Genomic DNA, 12,578 nt, shown 5'->3' on the forward strand with positions numbered 1-12,578 from the left:
ATTCAACAACAGAATCATCCCTAGAAACTAAATCTTCCAAATTCAGGTCCAATATTCCTGCTGTTATATAGCACTCCTTGTGATTGACATCTAACCATTTTGAAGAGCAAAGATAAATTCAGACTACATTGGAGCATCTCAAAGAATCCTCACCTAGAGAGTTGGGAAATATCTTTGGAGTCAGAGTTCATATCCTGCCTCTGACCCTACTTTTATGACCTTGTGCCAGTCATTCATGTCAGTCACTCAGAGAGCTCTGAGACTGATCCTGTGAGATAAACTGTCTATGTGATGTTGGATGAATTCCTTCCCCTCTATAGGTCTCAGCTTCCTAATCTAATGAGTTCCTAATTTCTACTAAGATGAAGAGAAATGGAAAGTCTTTGCAAATCAGGGAGGTCTAGGATGCCTTCATGAAAGATATGACATTTTAGCAGGGATTTAAAAGATGGAATTCATACCTGGCTCAACCTCTGTCTAATGGTCTGAATCTTCCCTAGACTGTGCCCTGAGCGACCTTCAGAACATGCATGAGGATGATGGGGAGGCTGAGAGAGACAGCTTGGAACCAGCAACAAACCAGTTCCCGAGAAAAGTGAGTTAGGGACTAGAGTGATTTTGATGCTAATCTCTCCCTTTGACTGTTAGGACAGGTTCTGTCATTAGAAGTAGTGCAAACTGTGTCAAACCCAAATTCACAGCATCTCAGAGCTAGAGGAGCTACCATAGAAACTAATCCAATCCATGCCATCCTGAGCAAGGATCCCCCCTCTAATGACCCTGACAATGGATCAATCCTTTTGCACATTTCTAGAGATGGGGAGATCACTGATTCCTACCATAGCCCCATCCTACTTTGGGGCAGCTCTATCAGAAATTATTTTTTTCATTGAGCTGAAATCTGTTTCTTTACTGTTTTCATCCATTGTTCCTAGTTCTGTCCTATGGGACCAGCAGAATGAGAGTAATCCTTTTTTTAGTTGAAAGTCCTATAAACAGTTTAGTGCAACTATCATCTTCCTTCCACCCTTCTTATTTTTTCCAGCCTAAATGTTCTCAGTTCCTCTCAACAGACTCTCACATGGAATAGTCTCCAGTTCCCTCACCATCCTGGTCATCCTCTAGGATATGTGCTAGTTTGTCAACTTCCTTTCTCAATAAAGCAGTGATGCCTGGAATGAAACACAATAGTTTGTATGGGGTCTGGCTAGGGTAGAGGAGCTACAGAATTACTACCTCCCTTATTCTATGTGGCACAGTGGATATAGTGCCAGGCTAATTGTCCTGAATTCAAATAGAGCTTCAGAAACTTCTTAGCTGGGTGATCCTAGACAAGTCACTTACCCCTGGTTGCCTCTGTTTCCTCATCGGTAAAATAAACTGGAGAAGAAAATAAACCTTTCCAGTATCTTTGTCAAGTAAAACCCAAATGGGGTCATGAAGAATGAGACATGATTGAAACAACTAAACCAAAAAAAAAAACCTCAAAAGATTCTGAATATAGTGAATTGCAACCTTAACTCAGCTTGATATTTTTAGCTGTCATATCACTGCTGGTTTTTTCTGAACTTGCAGTCCTTCAAGACCCTCAGATTTTTTTTTTCATAAGATATTGTCTCATCAAGTCATCCTTGTCTTTTTCTTGTACTCTATACAAGTTGTAACTCTGGAATCCTACCATGGAGATCAGAACTCTCTTCCCATTTAGTAGAGTTTAGTCTTTAAGCTAAAGAGTTACTTTCTACCAGCTTTGGTTCTGTGACCTTGAACAAATCATTTCTCCCTTTCTTCAGCTTTTTCCCCCTCATTTGTTAGAGGGAGATATTACTCCCTGCCCTTCCTGCCTGCCTTCCTCACTGGTCAGTTGGGAACATTCAGAGGATCTATGGCAAAGACTTTTATTTTATTTATTTGTTTTTCTAACTACATGAAGCCATAGTTTTCATCAATCTTTTTTTACAAGATTTTGAATTTTACATTTTTCTCTCTCCCTCTCTTCCTTCCTTCTGCCTCTTGACAGAAAGCAATCTAATATAGGCTCTACATGTTTAACCATGGCAAAGACTTTTGCAGCTAACTATAGAAATAGCAACTAGTTTTTTTTAATCAGTATTCATGAATTTGTGGGGGGATGGATGTGTTGTTATAATAGGGGTTCCCTGGAGATGGAAGATCATCATTCAAATGAAAACCAGTATCTGAGCAGTAGGAAGTTCCCTGCACTGGGAATTGGGAGATTGGGATTTGAGTCTAATTTTTGGCTTTGTCACATTGTGTGAGTGAATCACTTCCTTTCCCCAAGCCTTGGGTTTGTAATTCAAAAAATAGACTTTGTGATCTCTAAATTCCATCTCATCCAATGCCTTTCCTCTTTTAATTGTTCCCTGTTTATATATACACATATATATATATATATATGTATATATATGTATACATATATATATATATTTGTTTTCAAATTTCATTTGTCTTTGCCACTAGATTGGAAGTCCTTTAAGGGCAGGGACTTTTTCTTTTTGTATCTCTAGTGTATAGCACAGTGCCTGGTACAGTGTGAATACTTAATAGATATTTCTTTGTTCAATTGATTGATTGCATCAAGGTCCTGACATTACTGACTCATGGTCTAGATTTGCTTTGGGACTGCCATCCCTACCACTTACAACCTTGCCCTCCCTTCCATTCCAGTCTCCTTTTCTTTGCTCATGTTGTCTTAATCTTTATTTTTTCCTTTTAGTCATCAGATCCTCCTCCACCACTTCCCACTAATCCTCCTCCAGAAGATGACTATGAAGAAGCCCTTCCTCTAGGTCCAGGCAAAACACCTGAGTATATCAGCTCTCACAGTGAGTTTACTGAGGGGATTAGGGGAGGGAGTTCAGACAGAGAGAGGGAAGGATAGAATTAAGAGTAGTGATATTAATGTGATGGTGGGGTCTGGACTTATGATTTCAAGGGAAATCCTATATGAGGGAACTTCCTCTTTTAAAGCATCCTCTTTGTAGCTTTAAATCTTGAGAGTTATTTAAATCTCTGAGAAGTTGAATGACTTGCAAAGGGGGTCACACTATGTTTTTTCATTCATTTGCTCATTCATTCCTGTCATGAGAGGTTAATGTTCAAATAATAATGTTATTATTAGAAGATTTTTTTCTCTCTGCTTCTCATGATTTTATTGATGTAAATATGGAAATGTTGAAGTGAAGGATCAGAATTATTACAGAACAAATTCCTAATTGGTTAAAAGACTTCATGGTTAAAAGTACAAGATACTGGAATTCTGTTTAATTTGGCATCAACAGTGATCATAAGAGTAGGAAATATATTTTCTTCTGATAAATTTAATAGGATTTAACAAATAATGGAAGCAGAGAAGGCATTTAAGCAATGTAATGTAAAATTTAAATGGAACCAACATGAGAATGAAAATAAAATAGTATTATGGAATGAATTAAAAAGCAGAATCCTTAAAAAGGCAGTTTACAGGAAACACAATGAAGAAATAGCTGTACAAATTTAAATGAAAATTTTAATCTTAAATTATTCATGCCACTAATAATTCACAAAAACCTGGTGACACTGATGTAGGACAAAGGTGAACGTGTACTAAATGCATAAAGATATTATATTATAAAAATTTTTTTCTGGATAAGTCATTTGTATATGTAAGCATGGGTGTATTGTGCATATATATGAGTATATACACACACACCTATACACTCAATAATTTTGCAGCAGGTGAAACAAAAATCTTTGTAAGTATTAATTTAATGCTTTTTTTTATCCATCTATAATAATACCAGGAAAAAGATAACAAATTACCAAGCCAAATGAAAACTAGCCTAACTACTAATAGCTATAGAGAATTCAATGTGAAAAGGAAATAATACATCTTTTCCCAAGTATTTAGAATATATACAAAAATAAGCTATATCCAAGTCCCAAAGAAAATACTTTATGCACTACATTTATGATCAAAAGGTAATAGGGTTAATTGTAAATGATAATATTTACTATGAATAAAAGATACAGGCTCAGATGACAACAAATGATTCATTAAATCATATCTCATTGAAAGAGAAAATTATTTTTAAAAGGATTTTATGAAATATAATGGTTGTGCAATGTCCACAAAATTATTATAATACATTCTTTAAAAATATTCATTTTGATCAAAGAAGTTTCATAATTGGAATGCAGGTAATGTTAAATAAAAAGAAAATAATATGATAAATGTATCAATAATAAAAAAGCTATAATTATACTAGATAATTAAATTTCTTTTTTTAATTATTTGTTAAAACAAAAGGAGAAAATGTTTTCATTAATATAATAAAAACATACAAAAATCATTTGAAATGATGTGTTCATATATACAATGGAATAATGTTAAAGAATTCCTATTAAAAAGTTTATAAAGCTGGGCCACCTACTCTTTCTATTTCTTTTAATATAATAATATAGCATACTAACATACTATAACATAAGGCATGAAAAATAAATTAAAGAAACAAGTATTAGAATTGAAAAAATTAAAATATTTTTAAGTGTAAATGATATGATTATGTATTTAGAAAACCCAAGAAATACAACATCAAAAAGAATTTATGAAATGAATTACTTCATCAGGGTAAGTTGAGAATAAAAAAAACCCCACAAACCATTTGCATTTCCTTGTTCACCTCTACAAAAATCAAGAGAGATAAAACCACTTCTAATCTTGACAAAATGTGTCATTCTCACTATTTATTATGTGCCTACAGGGAATAAAAATGGAAAAGCCAAGACAGTCCCTGCTGTCAAGTAGTTTGAAATCTGCTAGCAGGAGACACAGGAAGTTTCTACTGCAAGAGATAAGGAATAACCCAGTAAACCTTAGGGTACAGGGTAAAGTAAATATTGATGCATATTTCTCCATTGGTATACTCAGTGTCAATGCATATTTCTCCATGGAGCCAATATAGTGACATTTTCACAATGATTTTTTGACAGATAAAAAAATTCAACATATGGAAAGATATTCTACTTTTTGAATGGGCCAAGAATATATAGTAAAGGGCAAATAGTCAGTTCTTTCCATACTGTAGAGTAGCAGATATATAATCATTGATTAATATAATATAATGTGGATAAAGTTTAATTTGTCTTTTTATGTTTTTTTAATTAAAATTTTTATTTATTTATTTTTCCAACAACATGCAATGGTCGTTTTCACAATCATTTTTTGTGCAAGGTTTTCAGTTTTACATTTTTCTCTCTACCCCAAAGCAATCTAACATAGGCTCTGCATGTGTAATTATGCTAAATATAGATCCATATTAATCATATTGTGAAAGAAGAATCAAATTTAAAAGGAAGGAAAAAATTAGAGAGGAAAAAAACTACATAATACTTAAGGCAAGTTAAAAATTGAAGATAATAAGTTTTGGTCTGCATTTAAACTCCATAGTTCCTCCCTGGATATGAATGGTATTTTCCATCACAAGTCTTAGAATTGTCTTTGATGATTGAACTGCTTAAATGAATTAGTCCATCATAGTTGATCATCATTCCATATTGTTGTTACTATGTATGATGTTCTTCAGGTTCTGCTCATTTCACTCAGCATCAGTTCATGCTAGTCTTTCCAGGCTTTTCTGAAGTCTCTTCCTCATGACTTCTTATAGAACCATAGTGTTCCATCATATTCATAGAGCATTTCACTCAGTAGCGGATGAAGTTTTAATGTGTAAACATGATATCTTAAGTCCTGATACTTTTATACTCCTGAGTCACAGAATTAATTACTAAATCATTTTTTAAGGCTTTTTTTTTTTTGCAAGGCAAACGGGGTTAAGTGGCTTGCCCAAGGCCACACAGCTAGGTAATTATTAAGTGTCTGAGACCGGATTTGAACCCAGGTACTCCTGACTCCAAGGCCGGTGCTTTATCCACTACGCCACCTAGCTGCCCCTACTAAATCATTTACTCAGAAAATAATCCCAAAATAGTAAGTGAATGAATTTTTAAAAAATCTCCTAATATTTAAAAAAACCCAAAGCAACATTTTAACATTGTAATCAACCAAAACTAACCTGCAATATGTAAACAAGATTCTTCTAAGCCAGGAACACTATATTAGGCTCAAACTCTTTGTTGATTGGTCAAGAGAGAAAGTAATGTGATTGGCTGGGAAAATCAATCATGCTCTTTGGGTCTAGATTTGAAAACAATGCACCCATACTGGGAGTGGGCTGATCTTGCAGTGGAAGAATTCCAGTTCAGAGTTTGTCAGTTCAGGAACTGGAATCTTGAAGTGGGGCGGGGCTTGGTCCCTATTATGGATTGTTCTGGAATTGTTATGGATTGTGAGAGAAAGGGAGGACAAGTGGGAACTAAGGGACTTAAAAAATTTCTGTCTTTTTCTCCCTCTTTCTCCCCATAATCATGTCATTGGGAAACTGAATCAGTAGGAAATAGAGCATGCGATACACCTTGAGATACACTAAGGGCAAATTACAGGCATAGATTTGAGAGGTAGTTTCTCTATATCAGATGGTGGTGCTGGCTGAACTAAGAAAGAAGCTGATCCAGAGTGGGCAGAAAACTATGTATAAGGGAAAATACATTAGGGCTCCATAAAAAGATAAAAGGCTTCCATTACCTGTTGGAGAATGCTTCTTTGTTATTCATGGGCTCACTACCACAGTGGTCTAGCTATGAGTTCTTCCTGTGGATATTATATATATATTTATGTGAGAATGGTGATCCAAAATTATGGGACAAATGTTTTTGAACTATTGTTCTTACTATAATATCTTAGGAAGTACCTCTACTAGGGGTTAATTGAATCTACTAGTTAATTATTAATAGAAAACATACCATTGGAAGCTTAATAGGAATAGTGGTAATGGAGCTATCCATGGGATTACCCTAAGAACCCTGAGAATTCCCAAGATATAAACCCAACTTATAAACCTTTGAATGTAAGGTTAGATTTATAGACCAAGATGGGCTTTTTACATTTTCTATGGGGTGTAAATAAAAGTAGTTATAAACTCAGCATATGCTTTGTTAACTTGGATGCTTCTAGGGTAGGCAAGACATCTATGAAAAACTATAGACTAGCTGTTTTCTTTCTATAGTCTAAGGTTTTCCAAATCCAGCTCAAACTCCAAGTGATTTCGGTTACTACAAGTCAAAAAAAAGAATGATTTGGGAGATAACCATCTAGTATTATGTGAACTTAAGAGTTCAGTATGGTGGGAATTGAATTATAATGATATAATGATTAGAGAAAGTTTGATTAAATTATGGTTAATTAATCTAATATTATTATGATATCATAAAAATGAAAAATATAAAGAATTCCAAGAAATATGGGGAAAATATGCCAACAAGGCAAAAGGATGTCAGAAGAACCAGAAAAATAGCATAGATAAAAAAGAAAACAAGCATACAGATGGAGATATAAGAGGATACAGAGGATGTTCCCTTTTGTGTTTAGTTTAATGTTGCTAAAATTGTACAATTGTGTTATTTCTCTAGATTATTAAGATATGAAAGTTCAAATTTGAGAGATTTTGTCCAATTGTTTTAATTTTCACTTTTTTATGAATGTATTTATGGTAATAATTAAAAGAAATAATACAAAAACAATTTTTAAAATAGAAATAGAAATCAGGAACCCTAGTTCCAAATATTGATTTACCTACTTATTCAGTGTATGGCCTAGGGCCAGACCCTTTCTTCCCTAGGTCACAGTTTCTTCATCTCTTAAAGGGGAAAGGATTCAATTGGATTACTTGAGGTCTCTTCCTAATCTGACATTATAAATTCCTCTAAGTAGGTGCAAACTCAAAGGGATTCAGTTGAAATAGGATAACTCTAGTTTTACTTTGTCTCAAGGCTTGGTGTCCGAGATAAAAAGGGGTCATGATCAGTTGCCACCAGTATCCTTTAGCTATTTTAATTCTTTGGTCTGAAGAACATATTAGAACAGTCATTCTACTGAGGAAGCAGGCAGCCACTCGCATGAAAGTGGGAGAGCCATAGGGTTTGACTCAGGAAGAGAGATAATGGAATCTTTTCCAGTATGGAAGGTCCCAACTACGTCACACAGTATCCTTCCTGTCAGATACTGCCTCTGGATAGTGTTGCCAGGTGTCTAGAGGTCTCCTCTCAGAACAGGGACTGGACGAAACTCATTCCCTCTCTTGCTCCCTACATTACCAACCTCCTGTGCTTCTATCTCTAACACTGTCTGAGGCCAAACTAAGTCTTTGTTTAGTTTCTCAACAGAGCTAATGGATTTTATCTTTGGATTTTAAGGACTCTGTGTCACAAAAGAGAAAGGAATGGTCCTGGCTTCATAGCCAACTTTTGCTTCTTTGTACAGCTAAAAATATGACATGATAGAGAGAGCATAGACTAGAAAGTCAAGAGACTTTTGAGCTTTAGACCATCTCTGATAATACTTACTCATCACTCCACAGCCACAAATGTTAGGCTATAGGATAGTGTCTAAAGTACTAGATATGGAGTACAGAATAATTAGTACATTCAAATTCTAACTCAGACACTTGCTAGCTGTGTGACCCTGGGCAAGTTACTTAACCTCTGTCTGCCTCAGTTTCCTCATCTATAAAATAGGGATAATAATAGTGTCTATTTCCCAGGGATTTTGTGAGGATCAAATAAGATTGTATTTGTAAAGCATTTTACAAGCCTTAAAATCCTATATAAATGTTTGATAGTATTATGATTACTTCACTGTATAATCCTTTGTTTTCACATCTGTAAAGTATTGGTATACCTGCTGACTTCACAAGGATCTTTTGGAAACATTTAAAAAATTTTTTCCTTTTTAATTTATATGAAAATATTAATAAACATTTTCCTGCATACCATGCTTTCTGAACTTCTTCCTTGAAGAAAGTGTGTAGAAGATCCTTTAGAGCAAATAGAATCTCTTGTCCAGTTAATATCTTTGCACTCATCCCCTTCAAATGATTATTTCTATGTTCCTTTCTATCTGGAAAGAATGGTAGAGTGATCACCAGGAACCTCTGTCAGTTCTAGAGGCCTTTGGTCTAGCAAGGCATCTTTAACTGATTATCAGGGTTGTTTTAATAGAAGATTAAATGACTGCTATTTTGGAATGTTAACTCCAAACTGTAATTTAACTTATGTGACCTTTTCTTTAAAATTCATATATTTAATTTTTTTTTAAATGCCACAAAATTGTCTTGGTAGAGAGGTTCTGGGAAAAGGGGAGGGGAAATCCAAGATGACTGTGCTAGTTTAGGCATTTCTCTCTTTAATCTAAAAAAGCTTCTATTTAGAATGTTAAATAAATAAAAAAAAATTTTCAGACAGACTTGTACCAAATGTAGTGTATAGTTTTCCCTTCCACACTGTAATTGTGATTTTGATATGGTGCAAGTTGCCATAAGAAATTAAATGGGAATTTGAAGGGGAGTTTTGTGGAAGCTACAGATTTCATGCCAAGGCTAGCAGAAAACATAGAAAAATTTAAATGATCAGAAATGTATAAAATACAGTATTTTATCATAGTATTGAATTATATCAAAAAAGAAAAGGAAATTCACAAAACTGGAAGACTTCTTCCTATATGAAGTGAGGGCCAAAATTTTTTATGTAGATTTTCCACATTGTGGGGAATAATTGTACACTGTGTGTGTGTGTGTGTGTGTGTGTGTGTGTGTGTGTGTGTGTGTGTGTGTTTGAGGTAATGGTGTTAAGTGACTTGTCCAAGGTCATTTAACTAGTGAGCATCAAGTGCCTGAGGTCACATTTGAACTCAAGTCCTCCTGTCTCCAGGGTCACAGCTCTGTTCATATAGTTGCCCTGAATAATTGTAGTATTAATGTTTTTTCTTCAGTAAATCAAATGAAAAAGTATGGCATGATGGAAAGAATATTGTACTGAGAATCAGGAGGATTCTGCTTAACTTTGAAAAGTCATTTGTAGCTCAAATGCCTTATTTTCTAATTCTAAAATTCTATGTAGTGTACTCTAAAGTGCTTTCCATGTCTAACATTCTATGTCCTAAGGTAACTACCAGTTCTGCTATTCTATGCTTTATATTTTATATATTTTGACTCAAATTTGAGTCTAATATTTGTTCTGTGTTCTATTTTAAGGTACCTACTAGTTAGCATTCTGTATTCTAAGTTTTTTTTTTATTTCTAATATTAGGGACTTTGTTGCTTCCTTTTTCACAATATTCATTCTCACAAGAGGTGAGAAATGCTCACAGATTTTCATTTGCTGTGTTAGAAGAGATAATATTGAAGTTCTTCCCTGAAATGGAGTTTTTTGAAATTGAAGGGCTTTGAGATTGAACTCAAAGAAAAACTTGGTTTTTCTAAGCTCCCCATCTGTTCTTGAGAAAAGGAGATGGTGGTAACAATTCTTCTTATCCTGGATTGTTTTTGTCTTTCCTGCAGATGGTTCAAGCCCACCAAATTCCATTGAGGATAGTTACTATGAGGATGCAGACAGCAGTTACCCTGTGACCAGGATTAATGGAGAACAGAAGAATTCTTGTAAGTGCTAATGCATTCAGAGTCTTGTGGAGATCTTCACTCTCAGAACCTATTTGTGGCACATAATCTCCACAACTGCAAGAAGACTATTCAATAAAATTGAACAGTCACTGAATAAACACTTAGTCTGTTCAGAGCCCAGCTCTAGTTATGCCTCCAGAAAGTCTTTCCTGGTCCCTCTAGCTCAAAATTAGTCAGCAAGCATTTATTAAGAGCCAGTTATGTGTCAGGCAGGCACTGTGGTAAATGCTAGGGATCAAAAGATAGACAAAGACAGTCTTTGCCCTCAAGGAACTTACAGTCTAAGAGAGCAGGCAACATTGCAAATAACTGTGTATGAATAAGCTATATATAACATAAATAAAAAATGATTAAATGCTGGGAAGGCACTAAGAATTAAGAGGGACTAGGAAAGTCTTCCTATAAAAGGATAGCCAGGGCAGCCAGTAGGTAGAGATTAGGAGGGAGAGCATTAAAGGTACCAGAGGCAGCCAGAGAAAATGCCCAGACCCAAGAGGTAAAGTTTCTTATTTGAGGAAGAGGTATAAGGTGTAAGAAGACTGGAAAGTGGAAAAGCAAGGGAGAAACCTAAGTTACAAAGGGCTTTGAACTGTAAAGAAAGGATTTTGTATTTGCTCTTGGAGGTGGCAGGGACTCAGTGGAGTTTATTAAGTGGGGGGCATGACATTATTGGACCCACAGATTTAGGAAAATGAAAATTTAGAAAAATGTTGGTAATTGAATGGAGGATGGACTGGAATGGTGAGACTTGTGGGAGGCAGACCCAACAACAGATTATTATAGTAGTTCAGGTATAAGGAGGTGAGAGTCTGGGGAAATAGTATTCTCAGAGGAGAGATGCTGCAAAGGTGAAGTTGACAGATTTGAACAATAGATTGGTTATGGGGTTTTGTCCTCTCCTACATACTTGATCCCTTTCTGAATACTTCTTTTTTACTACAGAACTGGGAGCTTCATTAGCATAGTGATCATATATTATTCATTATATTAAGTATAATGCTGTACTTAATAATAATCAGTCATGTAAAGTGAAATAAATGAGGCAGAATGTAGACTGATATTAGGCAGATTAGCTAATCCCTGGCTCTGATGGAATCTTCCTTGGTTATAATGGCCAAGTAGCAGAGACTAAGTAGCTTTCACATTCTTTGTTCTGACTTTCTATATCAAAATCTGAATGAAATTTGTGGGCTTTGTTGCTGCTGCTGCTGCTGCTGCTGTTGTTGTATATCATAGTCTTTGTTCTCAGGATCAATTCCAGTTTTATAATTCTATGTTAATGATTCTAGGTCCCTTTCAGCCACTTAACAAATACTTATTGAACTGAATTGAACCCTAGAGCCAGATGGCTTCCCTGATCTGGGGTGATCCCAAGAGTAACTTGAAACTTTCCTTTGCTTCATTCAGATAATGACTCAGATGCCATGAGCAGCTCTTATGAATCTTATGATGATGAAGAAGAAGATGGAAAGGGGCAGCAGTTAACCCACCAGTGGCCTTCAGAGGAAGCCTCCATACACTTGGTGAAAGACTGTAGAATCTGTGCCTTCCTGCTCCGGAAAAAGCGCTTTGGCCAGTGGGCCAAGCAACTGACTCTTATCAGGGATAACCAGTTGTTGGTGAGATCTAGTGATTTTGAAAGCATGTGTATAGGTGATATGTATGTGCATATATTTTGGGTGGGGGTGACAAATGTACATGTGAACAAAGTGTACTAGTCATAGACTCTCTACTCTGACATTTCATAGGATCCTAGAAGAGACATTTTCCTTCTTGGTACCTTTTTTGATAAAAGTGCTTTGTCACCATAAAGAACCATAGAAATGAAAATCCTTATTACTGCCGCACTTCTAGTGATCCATTTCCTAGGTTTTGATGTTGTCTTTACAATTATATTTGTTTTCTTTGAGTTATTAGTTATTAATTTGTTAACAATAAATCTGAAATTTATTTTAATGTTTTGATAGCTATATTTAAATACACTTAGTTTCTTTGGTAATCCTATGT

The 12,578-nt window shown here is 35.1% G+C and overlaps 1 protein-coding gene across 1 annotated transcript in view; it reads left to right on the plus strand.

The window, feature by feature from the left end:
• The window catches only part of AFAP1L1 (actin filament associated protein 1 like 1), a 79,087-nt gene that overhangs the window by 36,808 nt on the left and 29,701 nt on the right, over positions 1 to 12,578 (plus strand). The window contains 4 exon segments of the mRNA XM_074212372.1: positions 501 to 595; positions 2,738 to 2,846; positions 10,452 to 10,550; positions 11,979 to 12,190. Of these exon segments, the coding sequence (XP_074068473.1) occupies positions 501 to 595; positions 2,738 to 2,846; positions 10,452 to 10,550; positions 11,979 to 12,190 (515 nt within the window).

Source organism: Macrotis lagotis, chromosome 1, assembly GCF_037893015.1.
Source record: "Macrotis lagotis isolate mMagLag1 chromosome 1, bilby.v1.9.chrom.fasta, whole genome shotgun sequence".
Classification (NCBI taxonomy): Eukaryota; Metazoa; Chordata; class Mammalia; order Peramelemorphia; family Peramelidae; genus Macrotis; species Macrotis lagotis.